This window comes from Staurois parvus, unplaced genomic scaffold (genome assembly GCF_062004578.1).
Source record: "Staurois parvus isolate SC_StPar_1 unplaced genomic scaffold, SC_StPar_1.0 ptg002113l, whole genome shotgun sequence".
Taxonomy (NCBI): Eukaryota; Metazoa; Chordata; class Amphibia; order Anura; family Ranidae; genus Staurois; species Staurois parvus.
The window spans coordinates 5,389,662-5,413,643 of NW_028319909.1; the positions used below are offsets into that span (position 1 = coordinate 5,389,662).

The 23,982-nt window shown below is 41.6% G+C and overlaps 1 protein-coding gene across 1 annotated transcript in view; it reads left to right on the plus strand.

Moving 5' to 3' along the window:
• The window catches only part of LOC149432778 (uncharacterized), a 72,830-nt gene that overhangs the window by 39,323 nt on the left and 9,525 nt on the right, over positions 1-23,982 (plus strand). The window contains exons 15-22 of the mRNA XM_089665042.1: positions 2,448-2,591; positions 5,213-5,329; positions 6,947-7,087; positions 8,635-8,769; positions 11,840-11,977; positions 15,468-15,578; positions 17,229-17,375; positions 22,424-22,552. Coding sequence (XP_089521168.1) covers positions 2,448-2,591; positions 5,213-5,329; positions 6,947-7,087; positions 8,635-8,769; positions 11,840-11,977; positions 15,468-15,578; positions 17,229-17,375; positions 22,424-22,552 — 1,062 coding nt within the window. The remainder of the gene's footprint in view (positions 1-2,447; positions 2,592-5,212; positions 5,330-6,946; positions 7,088-8,634; positions 8,770-11,839; positions 11,978-15,467; positions 15,579-17,228; positions 17,376-22,423; positions 22,553-23,982) is intronic.

A 23,982-nucleotide genomic window follows, 5' to 3' on the forward strand; every position in this document is an offset into this window, starting at 1 on the left:
GTTTGTATTCTCTTTTATGGCCAGGAGGTAGAGCTGCGTGCACCTTTTCACATGTTTTCTAATTTATTTTCCTGCTTTGTGGAAAAAGGTCTGCTGCTTACAGAGCTGAATAGCTCAAGCTGAAATCCACTCACATAAGTGAACGAGTCAGAGTAACACCTCTTCAGGGGCGGACTGACAACTCATGGGGCCCCCGGGCAATAGGGGATCATGGGGCCCCTGTGTCCTTGCCCAAACTCAAAAAAGCCTATGAAAAAGGTACCAGGGGCATCTCATGGGGCCTCCTACTGACCCCAGGCCCTTGGGCAGTGCCCGAGTTTCCAAATGGTCAGTCCGCCCCTGCACCTCTTTCTCCTCCTTTCTGATGGGTCCATACCGATCGAAAAGCAAACAGCTCCTGCTCTGCCATCTTTGGAAAATTGGTATATATACACATATTATATATATATTATATATATGTGTGTGTGTGTGTGTGTGTGTGTGTGTGTGTGTGTGCGTGTATATATATATATATTTTTTTTTTTCCTCTAAATTACTGTATGTCACCTATAGTTTTACAATTTTTTGTAATTTTAAATACAGGGGTTGGACAAAATTATGAAAACATCATGTAAAAGAGCAAATTAGTTACCCAGTATGTTGTTGGACTGCCTTTAGCATCCTAGATAGTGGTGTATTTTGATTTAGTGCTGCCCTAGGAAACAAAAAAATCAAAACCCCACCCCCCCTCGCGGGGGAGATGACTTGACACTGCCACAACTGTACAACACACCATCTTGTGCCAGAAAAAAGACCTTCATCTCTAGAGCTGCCATGAAATTGAAGGGGAAAAACATATAGGCCTGTGCTCACTGCTTCCTGCCCCACCCTCGTGTCCACTACCAGCCAACCCATACGGAGCAACCTAGGACACAGCTGTACAACACACCGTCTTGTGCCAGAAAAAAGACCTTCATCTCTAGAGCTGCCATGAAATTGAACTGGAAAAACATGTAGGCATGTGTTCACTGCTTCCTGCCCCACCCTCGAGTCCACTACTGTCCCACCCATATGGAGCAACCTAGGACACAACTGTACAATACACCATCTTGTGCCAGGATAAAGACCTTCATCTCTAGAGCTGCCATGAAATTGATGGGAAAAACATGTAGGCATGTGTTCACTGCTTCCTGCCCCACCCTCCTGTCCACTACCATCCCACCCACATTGAGCAACCTAGGACACAACTGTACAACACAGCATCTGTGCCAGGAAAAAGACCTTCATCTCTAGAGCTGCCATGAAATTGATGGGAAAAAAGATGTAGGCATGTGCTCACTGCTTTCTGCCCCACCCTCGAGTCCACTACTGTCCCACCCACACGGAGCAACCTAGGACACAACTGTACAACACACCATCTTGTGCCAGAAAAAAGACCTTCATCTCTAGAGCTGCCATGAAATTGATGGGGAAAAACATATAGGCATGTGCTCACTGCTTCCTGCCCTACCCTCAAGTCCACTACCGTCCCACCCACACGGAGCAACCTAGAACACAACTGTACAACACACCATCTTGTGCCAGGAAAAAGACCTTCATGTCTAGAGCTGCCATGAAATTGATGGGGAAAAAAATGTAGGCATGTGCTCACTGCTTCCTGCCCCACCCTCGAGTCCACTACCATCCACCCACATGGAGCAACCTAGGACACAACTGTACAACACACCACCTTGTGCCAGGAAAAAGACCTTCATGTCTAGAGCTGCCATGAAATTGATGGGGAAAAAAATGTAGGCATGTGCTCACTGCTTCCTGCCCCACCCTCGAGTCCACTACCATCCACCCACATGGAGCAACCTAGGACACAACTGTAGAATACACCATCTTATGCCAGGAAAAAGACCTTCATCTCTAGAGCATCCATGAAATTGATGGGGAAAAACATGTAGGCATGTGCTCACTGCATCCTGCCCTACCCTCAAGTCCACTACTGTCCCACCCACATTGAGCAACCTAGGACACAACTGTACAACACACCATCTTGTGCCAGAAAAAAGACCTTCATCTCTAGAGCTGCCATGAAATTGATAGGGAAAAACATGTAGGCATGTGCTCACTGCTTCCTGCCCCACCCTCGAGTCCACTACTGTCCCACCCACACGGAGCAACCTAAGACACAACTGTACAACACACCATCTTGTGCCAGAAAAAAGACCTTCATCTCTAGAGCTGCCATGAAATTGATAGGGAAAAACATGTAGGCATGGCTCACTGCTTCCTGCCCCACCCTCGAGTCCACTACTGTCCAACCCACACGGAGCAACCGTACAACACCATAGAATACGACCCAGATATGTAGGAAGACTTTTATTCTTGGTTAAGCTCAGTGTTTCCTATTTCTTTAACAATAATTACACTTTCTGTCTGAAATAGTTTTTAAATTTCAGTGATTTGTTTATTTTTTTCAGGTTCTGGTGAAAGTGCGGTAGGCTGTGCCACTCCAAATTTCTGCGATGTCACACAATATTCATACGTATCTGGTAGTTACAGTGTTTCCTTGGATTTTTTTTGTTTCCCTGCAACTAACACCTCCGGGGCCGTACCTACAACAGGTAAGAAAGAGATTGTTCCATTGTGCCTGTGAAGGTTCTCATGTATCCAGGTCATGGTATATTTGGTAGACAGTCACAGTCAACTGGACTTGAATAAAGTTAACCCCTGGTTCACATCTGTGGGGTCGTGCGGGCTGCGATTTGGCAAGGCATGAGAGCCCATTCATTTGATAGGACTCCCGTGCCCCGGGACACGCAGGGAAGAGGTCCCTGCACTGCTTGGGAAATCGCAGCCCTCATGGGAAACAAGCTTCCCAGTATGGTTGCAATTTCCAATGCGGGTGGCGTGTCATTAGAATTAATGGCACCCGCCTGCGGGTCCCACATTCCTTTGTGTGGGTGGTGCGGCTGCAGATATTTATGCGGGTCCCACAGCGGTACCGACCGCACATATGTGAACGAGGGGTAAAGGATATGTTAAACTTTTTGCCAAAAATAATAAGTGCACATTATCGGAAAGCTCTCGATCACAAGTAGAGATCGGGAGCTTTCTGTTAGCTCCTGGTAACTGTACCAGAAGCGCGCACGGTGCGCACTCTCGACACAGTTCTTTTTTTGTTTAGGTATGCATATATGCGGCCTCTCTGCACTAAGGCCCACCCACTGAGAGGCCAAATATATGAGTACGGCTGAGGGGGAAGAGTTAACTTATTAGTCAGAGACAGAGTATTTGTACCTAGCCAATGACAATTCCCACTATTGGTTAATCTACAAATCTCCACATTTAAAACAATAAAAATGTAAGGGCAAGTATGCAAAAATGTGAATGTGATCTACCTATCTGTCTTGGAAAGAGAGACAGAGGATTTGCACTAAGTCAATGAGAGTTCCCTCTAGTGGCTAACCTTCAAATCTTCACACTTAAAGTGTTACTAAACCCACAACAGTACAATCAGCCTGTAGATGCAGTAAAGCATGCTTGTTATACTCACTGTGGAACCTAAGGGGTTAATCCTCCGCATTGTGTAAAAAGGTTGTTTGATCCTGTCTTCTCTGCCCCTCCTCTTGTTGAAATGACCACCTGAAACAAACTGAATCCGTTGTCACAGGCACGTGCTTAGTTTGGTGTGCTAGAGGTTTTTTTTTTCTTGGAAGAGTACATGTGATCAGCACAGGGCCAATCAGCACTGTCCAGACAGAGGTCAGGTGTTCTGCATCCTCCTAGAGAAGAATGAAAACTCCTCCTACAAGCTTAACTAGTGCTCTGCTGGACACTGATAGAAGTCACAAGACTGCTCTATACTGCTGATGAGAAAAAGGTATTTAGGAGTTTATATTTACTAAAATAATTGCATTTCCATGTTGTGTGTACTGTGGAAGACCAGATATAGTGAATGCAGGGTCCAGGGAGAGCGGATATAGTGAATGCAGGGTCCGGGGAGAGCGGATATAGTGAATGCAGCGTCCGGGGAGAGCGGATATAGCGAATGCAGGGTCCGGGGAGAGCGGATATAGTGAATGCAGGGTCCGGGGAGACCGGATATAGTGAATGCAGGGTCCGGGGAGAGCGGATATAGTGAATGCAGGGTCCAAGGAAACCGAATATAGTGAATCAGGGTCTGGGGAGACCAGATATAGTGAATGCAGGGTCCGGGGAGACCGAATATAATGAATGCAGGGTCTGGGGAGAGCGGATATAGTGAATGCAGGGTCCGGGGAGACCGAATATAGTGAATGCGGGGTCCGGGGAGACCGGATATAGTGAATGCAGGGTCCGGGGAGACCGAATATAGTGAATGCGGGGTCCGGGGAGAGCGGATATAGTGAATGCAGGGTCCGGGGAGACCAGATATAGTGAATGCAGGGTCCGGGGAGACTAGATATAGTGAATGCAGGGTCGGGGGGAGAGCGAATATAGTGAATGCAGGGTCCGGGGAGACCAGATATAGCAAATGCAGGGTCCGGGGAGACCAGATATAGTGAATGCGGGGTCCGGGGAGACCAGATATAGTGAATGCAGGGTCCAGGGAGACCAGATATAGTGAATGCAGGGTCCTGGGAGACTAGATATAGTGAATGCAGGGTCCGGGGAGACCGGATATAGTGAATGCAGGGTCTGGGGAGAGAGGATATAGTGAATGCAGGGTCCGGGGAGACTAGATATAGTGAATGCAGGGTCCGAGGAGACTAGATATAGTGAATGCAGGGTCTGGGGAGACTAGATATAGTGAATGCAGGGTACGGGGAGAGCGGATATAGTAAATGCAGGGTCTGGGGAGAGAGGATATAGTGAATGCAGGGTCCGGGGAGACCGGATATAGTGAATGCAGGGTCTGGGGAGACTAGATATAGTGAATGCAGAGTCCGGGGAGACTAGATATAGTGAATGCAGGGTCTGGGGAGACCAGATATAGTGAATGCATGGTCCAGGGAGACCAGATATAGTAAATGCAGGGTCCGGGGAGACTAGATATAGTGAATGCAGGGTCCGGGGAGACTAGATATAGTGAATGCAGGGTCCGGGGTTTAGTAACACTTTAAATATAATGAAAATATAAAGGGGCAAGCATGTAAACATGTGAAAGTGATTTTAAATATATTAAGATTAAGAAAAAAAAACTGCAATTTTAATTTAAAAAAAAGAATAGCAGCAAAATAAAAATGCATTTTTTGTGTTATAGGTACCACAGTCACATGCATTCGTTGTTCAGCTCATGGCACTTTAGACTGTACAGGTCCTTCACAGACATGTCCTTTAAATAATGTATGTGCATCAGCATACGTGATAACCAATGCTGGTAGGTGTCAGCAAACTTGTCCTCTTCATATGTTTCTCTTCCTACCTGTGTGCAGTCTTAGAAAAGCCAAGACCGGTAGAAGGAAACTTTGCAAATAAAAATAGAATTTATGAGTGTATCAGCTTTGAAGCCTTCTTTCATAATATTAGTTAATATTCTTATCAGCAAAACTGTTATTTTATTTTAGCCCCGGTTCACACTGCTGCAACTTTGCATGAGACTTGCAGTACATAATGTCACATGACAATTGAATGTCCATTTATTTCAATTGCCATTCCTATCAAGGAGACTCAAGTTGCAGTGGCGTTATAAACGTTTCCTGCACTACTTTAATGTGACTTTGATGCGTCTTGTGCCCTACACTCTTCAAGGTGCATGAAACTCGCAAGTAAGTTGCACTGCATAGTTGCACTGGAAATTATACAACAATGGGGTGGCAGCAATGTGAACAGAGCCTCAATGGATATATTTGACACACAAGTACTTCCAGTATATTTTTATTTTTATACTGTGATATCTATTATAGATGTTTATTTATTCATAGATCTTTTTCTCTTTCTTTCTTTCTTTCTTTTCCTTCTTTCTTTCTTTCTTTCTTTCTTTCTTTCTTTCTTTCTTTCTTTCTTTCTTTCTTTCTATTCTATCTATCTCATATCTATCTATCTATCTATCTATCTATCTATCTATCTATCTATCTACCCTTTTTCTTTCTTTCTTTCTTTCTTTCTTTCTTTCTTTCTTTCTTTCTTTCTATCTATCTACTTTTTTCTCTCTTTCTTTTCTTTCTTTCTTTCTATCTACTTTTTTCTCTCTTTCTTTTCTTTCTTTCTATCTATCTATCTACCCTTTTTCTTTCTTTGTTTCTTTCTTTCTTCTTTCCTTCCTTCTTTCTTCCTTTCTATCTATCTATCTATCTATCTATCTATCTATCTATCTATCTATCTATCTCATATCTATCTATCTATCTATCTATCTATCTATCTATCTATCTATCTATCTATCTATCTATCAACCTTTTTCTATCTTCTTTCTTTCTTTCTTTCTTTCTTTCTTTCTTTCTTTCTTTCTTTCTTTCTTTCTTTCTTTCTTTCTTTCTTTCTTTCTTTCTTTCTTTCTTTCTTTCTTTCTTTTTTTCTTTCTTTCTTTCCTTCTTTCCATGACAATGAGGTGGCATAAGTGTGAACAAAGCCTTAATGGACATATCTGACACACAAGTACTTCCAATATATTTTTATTTTTATAAATAATTACATAGTTAAGATAAAAAAAAGATACAAGTTCATCTACTTCGACAAGCAGAGAAAAATAAATAAATAGAAATTGGCTACATATAGATGTCACAATGAAAGGTTCTCTGCAACCCCTTCCCACATTCTCCACCCCTAGTGATAATTTAGGGAGAATGTGTATCTTTGGGGATCTGTGAAGAAGTTCTGTGTATCTTGACACGACTGATATGGCGGCATAAAGAGCACTTACTGTATATCCTTCTCCACTCTTCAAAAAAGTTTTTTTTTTGTCCATGACTTGATGTCATCTTGCATTTCTCATAGCTGCATGGACTTCTGAGACATTGGGGTGTTTATGTTATTTTAAGCAAATATATTTATTTATTAGGTGGAAGTTCATTTTTATCCAGGACCTGTGAACCGATCAGTAAGTGCAATATGTATGGAAGCATTACCGCTGCTGGAACCAAAATCAACTTTGGTATAAGCTGCTGCACTACAGACAACTGTACGCCGGCGATCCCCCCGTGTAAGTCATTCTCTCCTTAGATATTGGCTTGGATCTGCAAATATAAGCTCCTGTTAACATCTCGCATAGCAGGAACAAGGGTTCCCTCTTGCGATTTTTTTTTTTAGGCTAGGTTCACATCTCTGTGTGCTGCAATGGAAGTGTTTTTCTGGAGCATTATGCATTTTTGCTACGTTTTGATGCACTTTTTTTGCCAATTAAAAAGCATTGACTTTGAAGCTCGATTCACATTACTGCAAACAGAAAGTCACGCATATCATGGTGCGACTTTGTCAAGCAAATTCCTGGCAATTTGTTGGCGACTTGTTGCAGCTTGAGTAGTACTTTGATGTGACTTGATAGGACCAGCTAGAAAAAAATGGTATCGGGATGCTATTGGCATCATTCCAGTACACCTGAAATCCAGTGATATACCAGGTACATGTCTGGCCGACAAGTGCATATCATTTAGTCCGTGTAAAGGTTATAGTCTACAAACTATGGTGTGTATATATATATATATATATATATATCAGGGGCGGACTGACAACTCTTGGGGCCCCTGGGCAATAGGGGATCATGGGGCAATAGGGGATCCTTGCCCACACTCAAAGCACACCTAAAAAAAGCCTATAAAAGGTACCAGGGGCATTTCATGGGGTCCCCTACTGACCCCGGGCCGTCTGGCAGTGCTCGAATGGTCAGTCCGCCCCTGATATATATATACTGTATATATATATATGAAAATTGATCAGTCCTGATGTACTGAAACCCTATCTCATTATATAATTTCTTGAGGCCCTAAAATGCCAGGACAGTACAGATCCCCCCAATGAGCCCTTTTTGGAAAGTAGGCAGTCTGACGTATTTACTAGGAGGTTGTTTGTTTGTTTTGTTTTTTTGAAGTTCTAATTTTTGGGGGGAAAATGAAGAGATTAATTTTTTTTCCATCTTTTTTTATAATGTCACCGGGGCATTACAGCGTCATCATATGACTGGTATGGCAATGATCAGGGATACTGACTGGTGACAGTATGTAAAAAAAAAGAATTATTATTATTATTATTAATTATTATTATAATTATTATTATTAATTAAAACATTTTTAAACTGTTTTTTTCTTTTTTTGTTTTTACAATTTTTTACATACTTTTACTGGAGTAGTTCAGTGTCACCATCGTATCACTTTACTACCATAGGGGGTGATCAGGGATTTTTTTTTTACACTGATCACTGTTATAAACAATAATTTTAGCTCTCATGAATGGTGTTCCATTCATGCCAAGTACCATGTGATAGCTGTGCACCAATCACAGCATCACAACAGTGATCAAGCTGTCATAAATAAAAAGCTATTCATGACACATTGCTTACATAAATATCATGTGATCGCTATAAGTGGTCATAGCAATCACATAATACCCGACCACCCATAGCGGTCATGGGATTGTGCATCTGCGCACACCAGGTGCACATGTGCCAAGCAACATACTGGCTGTGCTGCCTGCCGGGCTGTGGGCGGGCAGCAAGTGGTTAAAATGAATGTATTTTTCTCTATTTCCATACAGTGCCAACCAAAATTATGATGCCAAATGCCATTAAATGCAAGAGCTGTTCTTCTGACGTTGGCACTTGTGAGACCAACAATACCATGGCCTGCGGTGGGGATGAAGACCAGTGTATGAAGTTTGCATTGATTTCAGGTCATTTTATTAATTCCTTTATTATAACTGATTATCGTATATGATCAAAATTCAGACAAAATTTTCATTGTTCGGAAATTGGGATGTATCAGAATTTCCAAATTACAATAGTAACACATTTAAACGATTCTGAAATAATGAAACGAAAATTTGCTCATAATAAATTATATGAATTTGAAAACATAATCAAATTCGAAAACAAATTTGAAATGCAAACATATTGCTGACGATTGCTGATTTTCTTCAAAGACTGCGTGTATTAGAATATAGCTGTCTTCCAAAATTTGAATTTCAAAAAGAATAGAATAGAATAGAAAATAAAGGAATAAAATGAAAAAGAACAGAATAGGTTTAAAAAAGAATAGAATAGAATATAGCTGTCTTCCGAAATTTGACATTTGAAAATTGAATTTCGAATAGAATATAATTAAATAAAAAGAATATAGCCATCTTTCGAAATTAGATTTTCGAAAAGAATAGAATAAAACAGAATAGAATAAAAAAGAAAAGAACAGAATAGAAAACAAAGGAATGAAATAGATAAGAACAGAATAGAAAAGAAAAGGGTGTCTGCTCCTCTTTGGATCTTCTGTGGTCTTTGATGATGCACGTGACCAGGGGCGTACTGACAACTTATGGGGCCCCTGGGCAATAGGGGATAATGTGGCCCCTGTGTCCTTGCCCAAACTCAAAAAAGCCTATGAAAAAGGTACCAGGGGCATCTCATGGGGCCCCCTACTGACCGAGTTTCCAAATGGTCAGTCCGCCCCTGCACGTGACATCAGCGCCACTCCCTGGAGTGCACACAGCAATGATCCCTTACATTCCATTTCCCTTACCCACTGCACTTAGATTGGCGCCCTCTTTCTGTCTTCCCAGTTACTATAGCTGTCTCTCCTGCCAGTGTTCTTACTCCATCTATTCACTGATGCCCCTTTTGGAGGATACCCTTCTTGACTGTGATGAGAAGCATTTTATTGTCATCCTTGTGTGAGTTGCTTATTGACATTTTTATAGTTTTTGAGACATCTGCTACACTTAGCCTGCGCACTCTGCTCTGTTTGCTTGCTGTTTTAGAGAAACCTTTAGTAGAGGTGCTGCGTGAAGTCTGCTTGATTTATGACACCATGGACTTTACATTCTAAGAACTTGTCCAGATGACTCATTTTTCTTGAACTGTCTTTCTATTGAGTCCACCCCTTCCCAGCTACACCTCTGCGCCATATTGCTCACACATTGTTGACCATTTTAATACCTGTGTGATGATGCCACATCTGCTGTGCTCCATGATTTGGCTGGAGTTGAGCTTTAAGAGGCTACAATGGTGTTATATCGTAAAAAAAATTTTATGTAAAAAAAGCCGACCTATACTCAGAAGCATAAGACGTACATAAGAAACAGATGCCAAAGCCTCGAGTATCAGCATGTATATGACATCACCAGCTAGGCTCCACCCAACATGTTTCGCCACTAATCAGCATCGTCAGGAGAAATGAGCATTGTGGTTTGTTAGCCTTTTTGTATTGAGAAGATTCACAAGTGTATATTGTATTGCATTGCTGTAAATGTATGTCACTCATAGGATACTTTCACCGCCTCCTCAGCAGAATGTGACAGAAACCAGAAGGAATCTTCTTGTGCAATAAATAAATATTCCCTCTGGAGAGGAAGATCAAAGGACCACAATGGCGATATAGCGTAAAACAATTTTTATTTAAAATATTCAGACATATACTCACAAACATAAGAAGTATAGGAGCACATAAGAAACAGGACACCAAAGCCTCAAGTATCAGCATGTATATAACATCACCAGCTAGGCTCCGCCCAACATGTTTCGCCACTAGTCAGCATCATCAGGAAAATGAACATTGTGGTTTGTTAGCCTTGTTGTATTGAAAAGGTTCACAAGTGTATATTGTATTGTATTGCTATACATGTATCTCACTGATAGGATACTTTTACCGCCTCCTCAGCAGAATGTGACAGACACGAGAAGGAATCTTCTTGTGCAATAAATAAATATTCCCTCTAGAGAAGAAGATCAGAGGACTGCAATGGTGTTATATTGTAAAACAATTTTTATTTAAAATAAGCCGACCTACATAAGAACATAAGAAGTACAGGAGCACACAAGAAACAGACACCAAAGCCTCAAGTATCAGCATGTATATGACATCACCGGCTAGGCTCCGCCCAAGATGTTTCGCCACTAGTCAGCCTCGTCAGGAGAAAATGAGCATTGTGGTTTGTTAGCCATTTTGTATTGAGAAGATTCACAAGTGTGTATTAAATTGCTATAAATGTACTGTATGTCACTGATATGATACTTTCACCGCCTCCTCAGTAGAATGTGACAGACACCAGAAGGAATCTTTTTGTGCAATAAATCGATATTCCCTTTGCAGAAGAGGATCAAAGGACTGCAATGGTGTTATATTGTAAAACAATTTTTATTTAAAATAAGCCGACCTACATAAGAACATAAGAAGTACAGGAGCACACAAGAAACAGACACCAAAGCCTTGAGTATCAGCATGTATAGGACATCACCAGCCTGCTCCACCCAACATGTTTCGCCACTAGTCAGCATCATCAGGAGAAATGAACATTGTGTTTTGTCAGCCTTTTTGTATTGAGAAGATTCACAAGTATACATTGCATGGCTATAGAGATGTGCACCAAGTGTACGTTTAGATTGTTATAAGGTTATTATTCAACCTTTTTTGGAGTAGCACTCTTTTTGGTTTTTGTTTTACTAAGCGCAAAAATTTTTTTATAGATATTTGAAAAAAAAAAAACGGTGCTCAAATACCCATGTGACAAAATTGCAACGCCCACCAATTTATTCTCTAGGGCCTCTGCTTTGAAAAGTATATAATATTTGGGGGTTCTAAGACATTTTCTAACAATAAAAAATATTGATTGTAAAGAAAAAGTGCCAGAAAAGGCCTGGTCTTCAAGTGGATATATTTGCATTGTAAGGCTTTGCTGGGCAAATAGGTAGACCAGGCAGCAAATAACATGTTGGATGTACAATTAAACTGTGTGGCAATTGTTGTTCTTACAGAAACCAGCACCTTCCCTTATCACGTATCTTATCGCGGCTGTGGCAATAAAATACTCTGTGATGTCCAGCAAATTTTTGTAAATACGATCATCGAAAATAAGGAAATTCAACTGAAAATTGATTATACCTGCGAAAGTAGTAAGTTACTAATAGATTTCATTGGACGTATGGATGACTGCTCTTTATTGTGACTCTCTTGTGATGGACAAAACATTTGCAGAGCTGCAGCTGTTGAAATAACTTCCAGCTGAACTACAAGCAGATATAAAAGAACACAACCCTATAATCCTTAAAGTGTTACTGAACCTCGGACCCTGCATTCACTATATCTGGTCTCCCCGGACCCCGCATTCACTATATCCGCTCTCCCCAAACCCTGCATTTACTATATCCGCTCTCCCCGGACCCTGCATTCACTATATCTGATCTCCCCGGACCCTGCATTCACTATATCCGCTCTCCCCGGACCCCGCATTCACTATATCCGCTCTCCCCTGACCCTGCATTCACTATATCCGCTCTCCCCGGACCCTGCATTCACTATATCCGCTCTCCCCGGACCCTGCATTCACTATATCCAGTCTCCACCGGACCTTGCATTCACTATATCCTCTCTCCCCGGACCCTGCATTCACTATATCCGCTCTCCCTGGACCCTGCATTCACTATATCCGCTCTCCCTGGACCCTGCATTAACTATATCTGGTCTTCCTGAACCCTGCATTCACTATATCCGCTCTCCCCGGACCTTGCATTCACTATATCCACTCTCCCCGGACCCCGCATTCACTATATCCGCTCTCCCCGGACCCTGCATTTACTATATCCGCTCTCCCCGGACCCTGCATTCACTATATCTGATCTCCCTGGACCCTGCATTCACTATATCCGCTCTCCCCAGACCCGGCATTCACTATATTCGGTCTCCCCGGACCCTGCATTCACTATATCCGGTCTCCCCGGACCCGGCATTCACTATATTCGGTCTCCCCGGACCCGGCATTCACTATATTCGGTCTCCCCGGACCCTGCATTCACTATATCCAGTCTCCACCGGACCCTGCATTCACTATATCCGCTCTCCCTGGACCCCGCATTCACTATATCCTCTCTCCCCGGACCCTGCATTCACTATATCCGCTCTCCCTGGACCCTGCATTAACTATATCCGGTCTCCCCGGACCCGGCATTCACTATATTCGGTCTCCCCGGACCCGGCATTCACTATATTCGGTCTCCCCGGACCCTGCATTCACTATATCCAGTCTCCACCGGACCCTGCATTCACTATATCCGCTCTCCCTGGACCCCGCATTCACTATATCCTCTCTCCCCGGACCCTGCATTCACTATATCCGCTCTCCCTGGACCCTGCATTAACTATATCTGGTCTCCCTGAACCCTGCATTCACTATATCCGCTCTCCCCGGACCTTGCATTCACTATATCCACTCTCCCCGGACCCTGCATTAACTATATCTGGTCTCCCTGAACCCTGCATTCACTATATCTGTTCTCCCTGGACCCTGCATTCACTATATCCACTCTCCCTGGACCCTGCATTTACTATATCTAGTCTCCCTGAACCTTGCATTCACTATATCTGCTCTCCCCGGACCCTGAATTCACTATATCTGGTCTCCCTGAATCCTGAATTCACTATATCTGGTCTCCCTGAACCCTGCATTCACTATATCCGCCTCCCCGGACCCTGCATTTACTAAATCTGGTCTCCCTGAACCCTGCATTCACTATATGTGCTCTCCCCGGACTCTGCATTTACTATATCTGGTCCTCCCGGACTCTGCATTTACTATATCTGGTCTCCCTGAACCCTGAATACCCTATATCTGGTCTCCCCGAACCCTGAATACCCTATATCTCTAGCAATACACACCAAACTGAACATGTGCAGAGTGTCTCCACACAAAATGTCTTATCAGAAGATAAGAAGTCAGGATCAAACAGCCTTTTTACACAATGCGAAGGATTAACCCCTTAAGTTCCACAGTGAGTATAACAAGCATGCTTTACTGCATATACAGACTGATTTTAACGTTGTGGGATTCCTAACACTTTAAAGTGTTTGCAAAGCAAAATACATAAAAGCGTCCCCATCTCTTTAAGGGAGGCTAAGCTGCATATTGATCTTTCATTGTTGTTTAGTCTGTGCAATATTTTACAATACCAGGTTGATCCTGCCTGTTCCTATATTTCTCTCTGAAAACTGACCATGCTAATCATGACTGCTGATCCATGATGACATGGTCAGCTTACGTCCTTCTGGCTCTCTCCTTAGCGTGCCTGTATCTCCCTCTCTCTCCCTTTCATTGTGGTTCCCATGGACAAGGGGGGCATTACCATAGGAATCACTTGGGTGATTGGAGAGGAGCACCTGGTGTCCAGAAAAAGTCTTAGTTGATGATTTCCAGAAGAATTGCCTCCCCCCTTCTTTAGATCTGTATTTCTTGGAGAATGGTTAAAGTGGAGTTCTGGCCACTGCCACCTCCCCCCAAAAAAATTAAAAGTCATCAGCTACAAAAACTATGACTGACTTTTAATAGTAGGGCACTTATCTGTCCAGCATCCAGTGGTGTCCTCACCCTGAACCTATTCTTTATTTGGCTTTTGGGCACCTTGACTAAGGGAAACCAGCAGTGAAGCCTTATGGGCTTCACTGCAGTGTCCTACTGAGCATGTGCGAATTGTGCTGCGCTTTGTGAATGGGCCACAGTCCTCTGGGACCTTGGAAGTGTCCCACAGGGTTGTGGGGGGGGAAGCAGCAAACTGAGCCCAGAATTGGGACTGGGTACCTGCTCCCCCCCAAAAGGTGCCAAATGTGGCTTGGGAGGGAGGGGAAGGCAGAAAAGCCTTTTAGGTGGAACTCCACTTTAAGCTCTGAGAGGGTTAAACAGTTTCCAACCACGCTATAGCTGAAAGATGGCTACAGTACAGTCGTCCAGTTCTGGAAGGGCATCTATAGACGTCTTCCCAGAACCGTGCCCCCTGTGGCGCACATTGAGCGCGCTATGTAACCATTGTGTCCTTATCAGGGGCGGACTGACCATTTGAAAACTCGGGCACTGCCCGAGGGCCTGGGGTCAGTAAAGGGCCCCATGAGATGCCCCTGGTACCTTTTTCATAGGCTTTTTTGAGTTTGGGCAAGGACAGAGGGGCCCCATGATCCCCTATTGCCCGGGGGCCCCATGAGTTGTCAGTCCGCCCCTGGTCCTTATCACATGTAAATAGACTTTACTCTGTGTGAGAGAAAGGACAGCCAATAACTGGCAAGGCTATCAGTACAGCGTCTACACTAAGGGTACTGATTATCAGTGCCCTAATTATCAGTGCAGCCCCATCAGTACCAATCAGTGCAGCTTATCAGTGCCCCTCTTCTTTTCTCAGGTATGCCTTTCTCCTATTTTGACCCTGTGTTAGCCCGCTCACTTTAACTGCCTCTGATTAAAATCGAGTCCCTTCCCCTGCCAGATGAGGCGGTGCTCTGTAGCAGAGCTGTACAAGTGTCAGGACTGGATGGACATAAAAACAAATCATTTTAGATTTTTGATCTCTGTGTTTAGCGGCTTGCCTGCAGTTTCGTCTTTCATGTGATTATTTCCTATTTTAGGCTCTTCATGCATCGCCTGCTCATCCAGAAATTCCCTAACTTGTACCGGCTCATTAAGGACAATCCCTGCAAACTGCAATTGTGCGTCTGCTTACCAGATAATCACTATAAGTAAGTAACAAAAAGTAGGGTTTTTTTTCCCTTTGGTTCAATCCCAGCCATAAGCGTGTGCAGGGGGTGTGCTTGGGCACACCTTAATCACCCCATGTGGAGCAGACTGCCCTGCTGCCCGGGCCCCCCACTGAGTACCAATAACTCACTGTGTTCATTCATAGCTGAAGCATAGTAAACTGTGTTTACTATGCATCAATTTGTGAATGAACAGGAAGCCTTTCAGCACAGAGCACTTCCCATTCATTCACTGTCCAGTGCAGCTAAGGCTACAGAGAAAGGAACTGGGGAATCTCTATCCTCAGTCTCTTACTCTGTCTCAAAAGTGAGACATCATGAGTCTGTTTAAATGCCTGATATTTCACCAAAGCTCCCAATGAGGCTCCTAAAATAACAAAAATAAAAATCTACTAACACTGTCCACTGCTCTATTGACACCACCTATGTTTTAACCTCTTCGCATCCAGCACATGCCGATAAACGGCCGGACAGGAACGCTATCAATGGGTGATTGCCTGTGCTCGCTCCCTGGGAGTGCACAGCGCTGTGATCTGTGGCCGATTCATGTGATCACTGATTGACCAATCGGTGATCTCATGAACAGTAATAAACAACATGTCACTTCCTGACAACATGGTGCACAATTCCTCCCACTGATACCAATGATGGGGCACTATTCCTCCCACTGATACCAATGATGGGGCACTATTCCTCCCATTGACACCAATGATGGGGCACAATTCCTTCTACTGACACCAACAATGGGGCATAATTCCTTCTATTGACACCAATGATGGGGCAAAATTACTTCCAATGACACCAACGATGTTACACAATTCCTTCCATTAATACAACGATGGGGCACAATTTATTCCACTGACACCAACAATGGGGCACAATTTCTTCCACTGACATTAACGATGGGGCACTATTCCTTCCTTTGACACCAACGATAAGACACAATTCCTTCCACTGATTCCAATGAAGGGGCACAATTTCTTCCATTGACACAATGGTTGGCCACTATTCCTCCCACTGACACAAACCATAGGCAACTATTCCTTCCATTGACACCAACGTTGGAGCAGAATTCCTTCCATTGGCACCAATGATGGGGCACTAGTTCTCCACTGACACTAAAGATAGGTTATTGTTTACTCCCACTGGACGCCAGGACATTTTCTACACCCACTGGCCTTAGTCTGCCCTTTGTTTAGAAAGTTTGGAGACCCCTGTTGTAGAGCCATGTAAATCATGATGAACAACATCTACTGACTCTATGAAACTATGAAATCATGCTGAACCATCCACACCCGCTGACTACTGCCCACTAATGACAGCTCCCTGACCTCATCTGGAATGTAAACAAAGGGGAGGGGAGAGTAGCTGACAACATTGACTAAATATGGCCATGGCCATCCTTCCTTTAAAGAAAAGCAGATGGAGGCATTGTTGGTGGGAAGGGGCTATGGGAACAATTTCTATGAGAGGTTATAAATATCTGGAAGTGTTGCATATGCACAATATTAGGCATGCACCCAACATAAAACAATATAGCTGATGTTTGGTTAACTTTAAGTATTTTCCAAAGACCATAAGGCTTGCTTTGTTTCTATCAATTTTTTTTTAGAACTTTTATTAATTTTCCAGATGGAACAAAGTTGTACCAAGTCACCCGAACTTGGGCTCCTGTAAGCAAATGTAACATTACTGGTTCCATGACTGTGGATGGCACCAAGTACTCGATGGGTATAATGTGCTGCAATGGAGATGGTTGTACTCCATCAATACAAGACAGTAAGTGAATCTACCCTTCCTTCTCAGTTTTCATGGTATATCATCTAAAAAGCAAAGATTTTGTCTTGGATATTGTTTTGTTAGCAACCTCTTGAGTACAAGGAGCCCCGTGGACAGCGACTGTGTGCTCCAGTGCCATTTTTATGCGCTGACCCCACTCTGTCATTTTACGTAGCCTACCACTTCTTGGCTGAGTTTCTGTTTCATCTATTATTTATTACAGGTACTTCTATAGCTTCGTAAATTTATGTAGTGCTTTACATGTATATTGTACATTCACATCAGTCCCTAACCCTCAAGGGGCGTACAATCTAAGGTCCGTAACTCACATTCATACATACACATACTAAGGCCAATGTAGACAGGATTCAATTTACCTCCCAGCATGTCTTTGGAATGTGGGAGGAAACCGGAGTACCTGGTGGAAACCCACGCAAGCACATGGAGAACATGCAAACTCCAGGCAGGTGGTGCCGTGGTTTAGGATTCTGTTGTTCTCAGTTGCTTCCACTTTGTTACAATCCCACTAACAGTTGAGCGTGGAATATTTAGTAGATAGGAAATGTCCCGGATGGACTTATTGCACAGGTGGCCACTAGAGATGAACGAATTATTCAAAAATTTGATTCGGCTGATTCGCCGAATTTGAGGAAGAAATTTGATTCGATGCAAATTTATTCGCTACGAATTTAACTTATAAAAAGGGTTTCTAGGCTTCAGAGAGCCTTTATATTAGTGCAGAACACTGTACCTTTAATTTAAATGCCCTTGGAGATGAGGAAGGAGAAGGAGAAGGAGAAGGAGAAGGAGAAGGATGAGAAGAAGGAGAAGGATGAGAAGAAGGAGAAGGAGAAGGATGAGAAGAAGGAGAAGGATGAGAAGAAGGAGAAGGATGAGAAGAAGGAGAAGGAGAAGGATGAGAAGAAGGAGAAGGATGAGAAGAAGGAGAAGGAGAAGGATGAGAAGAAGGAGAAGGATGAGAAGAAGGAGAAGGATGAGAAGAAGGAGAAGGATGAGAAGAAGGAGAAGGATGAGAAGAAGGAGAAGGATGAGAAGAAGGAGAAGGATGAGAAGAAGGATGAGAAGAAGGAGAAGGATGAGAAGAAGGAGAAGGATGAGAAGAAGAAGGATGAGAAGAAGAAGAAGGATGAGAAGAAGGAGAAGGATGAGAAGAAGAAGAAGGATGAGAAGAAGAAGAAGGATGAGAAGAAGAAGAAGGATGAGAAGAAGGAGAAGGATGAGAAGAAGAAGAAGGATGAGAAGAAGAAGAAGGATGAGAAGAAGGAGAAGGATGAGAAGAAGAAGTATGAGAAGAAGAAGAAGGATGAGAAGAAGAAGAAGAAGGATGAGAAGAAGGAGAAGGATGAGAAGAAGAAGAAGGATGAGAAGAAGAAGAAGGATGAGAAGAAGAAGAAGGATGAGAAGAAGGAGAAGGATGAGAAGAAGAAGAAGGATGAGAAGAAGAAGAAGGATGAGAAGAAGGAGAATTCCAAGCCGGCAAAAAGTGTATCTGCAGAGCTCCGCTAAGTGTATCTGCAGAGCTCCGCTATTTCTGACAGTTCTCTGACATTCACTCCATACAGCGGTTGAAACATTGTATCTATTTGTTTCCATAAATGGAAACAAATAGATACAATGTTTCAACCGCTGTATGGAGTGAATGTCAGAGAACTGTCAGAAATAGCAGAGCTCTGCAAATACACTTAGCGGAGCTCTGCAGATACACTTTTTGCCGGCTTGGAATTCTTCTTATTTTCATCCTACTTCTTCTTCTTCTTCTTCATCCTCATCCTCAGAAGAAGAAGAAGAATGAAAAGAAGAAGAAGAAGAATGAAAAGAAGAATGAAAAGAAGAAGAAGAATGAAAAGAAGAAGAAGAAGAATGAAAAGAAGAATGAGAAGAATGAAAAGATTCTTCTTCTCATTCTTCTTTTCATTCTTCTTCTTCTTCTTCTTTTCATTCTTCTTCTTCTTTTCATTCTTCTTTTCATTCTTCTTCTTCTTTTCATTCTTCTTCTTCTTCTTTTCATTCTTCTTTTCATTCTTCTCATTCTTCTTTTCATTCTTCTCATTCTTCTTTTCATTCTTCCTCTTCTTTTCATTCTTCTTTTCATTCTTCTCATTCTTCTTTTCATTCTTCTTTTCATTCTTCTTCTCATTCTTCTTTTCATTCTTCTTCTTTTCATTCTTCTTTTCATTCTTCTTCTTCTTCTTTTCATTCTTCTTCTTCTTCTTTTCATTCTTCTTTTCATTCTTCTTCTTCTTCTTTTCATTCTTCTTCTTCTTTTCATTCTTCTTTTCGTTCTTCTCATTCTTCTTTTCATTCTTCTCATTCTTCTTTTCATTCTTCTTCTCATTCTTCTTTTCATTCTTCTTCTTTTCATTCTTCTTTTCATTCTTCTCATTCTTCTTTTCATTCTTCTTTTCATTCTTCTTCTCATTCTTCTTTTCATGAAGAAGAAAAGAAGAATGAGAAGAATGAAAAGAAGAATGAAAAGAAGAAGAAGAAGAATGAAAAGAAGAATGAAAAGAAGAATGAAAAGAAGAATGAGAAGAATGAAAAGAAGAAGGAAAAGAAGAATGAAAAGAAGAAGAAGAAGAATGAAAAGAAGAAGAAGAATGAAAAGAAGAAGAATGAAAAGAAGAATGAAAAGAAGAAGAAGAATGAAAAGAAGAAGAAGAAGAATGAAAAGAAAAAGAAGAAGAATGAAAAGAAAAAGAAGAAGAATGAAAAGAAGAAGAAGAATGAAAAGAAGAATGAGAAGAATGAAAAGAAGAATGAGAAGAATGAAAAGAAGAATGAGAAGAATGAAAAGAAGAAGAAGAAGAATGAAAAGAAGAAGAAGAATGAAAAGAAGAAGAAGAAGAATGAAAAGAAGAATGAAAAGAAGAAGAAGAATGAAAAGAAGAAGAAGAAGAATGAAAAGAAGAATGAAAAGAAGAATGAGAAGAATGAAAAGATTCTTCTTCTTCTTTTCATTCTTCTTTTCATTCTTCTTCTTCTTTTCATTCTTCTTCTTCTTCTTTTCATTCTTCTTTTCATTCTTCTCATTCTTCTTTTCATTCTTCTCATTCTTCTTCTCATTCTTCTTTTCATTCTTCTTCTCATTCTTCTTTTCATTCTTCTTCTTCTTCTCATTCTTCTTTTCATTCTTCTTTTCATTCTTCTTTTCATTCTTTTTCTTCTTTTCATTCTTCTTTTCATTCTTCTTCTCATTCTTCTTTTCATGAAGAAGAAAAGAAGAATGAGAAGAATGAAAAGAAGAATGAAAAGAAGAATGAAAAGAAGAATGAATAGAAGAATGAGAAGAATGAAAAGAAGAATGAGAAGAATGAAAAGAAGAATGAAAAGAAGAATGAAAAGAAGAAGAAGAATGAAAAGAAGAAGAAGAATGAAAAGAAGAATGAAAAGAAGAAGAAGAAGAATGAAAAGAAGAAGAAGAAGAATGAAAAGAAGAATGAAAAGAAGAAGAAGAATGAAAAGAAGAAGAAGAAGAATGAAAAGAAGAATGAGAAGAATGAAAAGAAGAAGAAGAATGAAAAGAAGAATGAAAAGAAGAAGAAGAAGAATGAAAAGAAGAATGAAAAGAAGAAGAAGAAGAATGAAAAGAAGAATGAAAAGAAGAATGAGAAGAATGAAAAGATTCTTCTTCTTCTTCTTTTCATTCTTCTTCTTCTTTTCATTCTTCTTCTTTTCATTCTTCTTTTCATTCTTCTCATTCTTCTTTTCATTCTTCTCATTCTTCTTCTCATTCTTCTTTTCATTCTTCTTCTCATTCTTCTTTTCATTCTTCTTCTTCTTTTCATTCTTCTTTTCATTCTTCTCATTCTTCTTCTCATTCTTCTTTTCATTCTTCTTCTTCTTTTCATTCTTCTTTTCATTCTTCTTCTTCTTCTTTTCATTCTACTTCTTCTTCTTTTCATTCTTCTTTTCATTCTTCTCATTCTTCTTTTCATTCTTCTCATTCTTCTTCTCATTCTTCTTTTCATTCTTCTTCTCATTCTTCTTTTCATTCTTCTTCTTCTTTTCATTCTTCTCATTCTTCTTTTCATTCTTCTTTTCATTCTTCTTCTCATTCTTCTTTTCATGAAGAAGAAAAGAAGAATGAGAAGAATGAAAAGAAGAATGAAAAGAAGAAGAAGAATGAAAAGAAGAATGAGAAGAAGAATGAAAAGAAGAATGAAAAGAAGAATGAGAAGAATGAAAAGAAGAATGAAAAGAAGAAGTATTCCAGTACAGCAAAAAGTGTATCTGCAGAGAGCTCTGCTATTTCTGACAGTTCTCTGACAGTTCCTTCACATTTACAGCGGTTGAAACATTGTATCTGTTTCCGAATAAAAACATCTGTATCCTAAATGGAAACAAATAGATACAATGTTTCAACCGCTGTACATGTGAAGGAACTGTCAGAGAACTGTCAGAAATAGCGGAGCTCTCTGCAGGGACACTTTTGCCGGCTGATCGGGAAAAATCCGATTCGCGCACCCGAAGTATGCTAATATTCGGATTCGCCGCGAATCGAATTTTTCCTGAAATTCGAAACGAATTCCACTTCGCCTGGTTCGATTCGCTCATCTCTAGTGGCCACCTATCACGGGACCATGCTTGGAGTCACTGAGCTCCTGAGAGCGACCCATTCTTTCACCAATGTTTGTAGAAGCAGTCTGCATGCCTAGGGGCTTGATTGTATACACCTGTGGCCACGGAGGGGATTGGAACACCTGAATCACATGATTGGGAGGGGTGTCCCACTTTTGGCAATATAGTGTACCTCTCTCTTCTTCCATAACAGCTCTCTATCATCCCCCTGTCTGTTTTTTGGAGCCATAAATTTCAGTTTCATATATTTTTTAACAGTTGCGTTTATTGAAATTGTACATAAGTAAAACAAAGAAAGGTACATAATAGTTTCATAAATTTACCATAAATTTCAGTGGTGAGACAGAATGTGAGCATTCTACAAAATGTCGTGCAACTGGTAATTGTGTCAATTTACCTCTAATCAACTTTAGGTTTATTATGTTTGTTTTTTTATATTATTTTAACAGCAACATCTGTGAGCACAGAGTCAAACAATGTGCAATGCAAACTATGTGATTCTATGAACTCTGGCTCCTGCAACACCATAGCCTGCACCGGACAAGAGACCCAGTGTGTGAACTATGCAAAGCCATCTGGTAATACCATACATGTTTCAGAACAACTTTATAGATTGCAATTGCAAATGTATCCTGTCCTAGTAAATATAGCATGTTATGCAGAGGCGGACTGACAACTCATGGGGTCCCCGGGCAATAGGGGATCATGGGGCCCCTGTGCCCTTGCCCACACTCAAACCACACCCAAAAAAGCCTATGAAAGGTACCAGGGGCATCTCATGGAGCCCCCTCTTGACCCTGGGCCCTCGGGCAGTGCCTGAGTACCCCAATGGTCAGTCCACCCCTGGTGTTATGATGTAATACAGACCAAGCAGGCTGGAAAATATGGGCCATGGACATCACTGACTCCCTATCCTAATACATGCCAGTGTTGGCAGTTTGGGATTGATCCAGTGCTTTCACATGCCCAGGGGACAGGGGCGGACTGACCATTTGGAAACTCGGGCACTGCCCGAGGGTCTGGGGTCAGTAGGGGGCCCCATGAGATGCCCCCGGTACTTTTTTCATAGGCTTTTATGAGTTTGGGCAAGGACACAGGGGCCCCATGATCTTCTATTGCCCGGGGGCCCCATGAGTTGTCAGTCCGCCCCTTATTGTACCATCATGAGTTACGGGTATTTAACTGATGTTCTCTTGGGATTTGGCCTCCAGAGGACATACCCCCCTTCCTGACCAGGCCATTTTTTGTGATACAGCGCTGGGTTACTTTAACAGACAATTCCGCGGTCATGCAACGCTGAACCCTGCCAGTCCATAAGGGCCTCATGATAATCTTGCATTACAGACAGTTATGCTTTTTACTAACTAAACAATATGATAGTGTGACAAGAACACACCTACCAAAAAAAGAAGGTTTCTAAGTAATCCACGCGGAGTAGTGTGAATTCAAATGAATTTTAACAATACTTTATTTGATCACATAGATCATAGGGAGGTTAAACATGAGCACGGTGTACATATGAAAAAAATAAAATCATGTTAAAAAGCACTTAGCGTCTTCAATTTAGGGTCATCTTAGCCAACAGAGCACCATATAAGGCAGAGTGGTGTAATGATGAAATAATTATCCTGGATTTCCGTAGGTTTCCTGCTTAATATTTGTGTGAGCCGTGTATTCAGTGGGTGTGTTCCCAGTGTATATCAGGGACCTCCTGGAATGTACAAGCTGGAACACAAAAATACATGGTATGTATCTAGCAATATGGAGACCAAATCACATCCAAAATTAACCAGACCTCCCTCCACAATAGTAAATGGATACTGCTGTTACCTTCTCAAAAGTGAAACTATCATACCCGCCTCTCAAGTGTAGGGACTTCCTGGATAGCCACCCCAAATGGAACAAGGTCCACAGTACCAAATGATTCTGAGGATATATATAGAAAAAGTTAAATGTGTAGATCTTGGGCATCAGGTACCCCGAAAACAAAACATATATAAAAATGTGG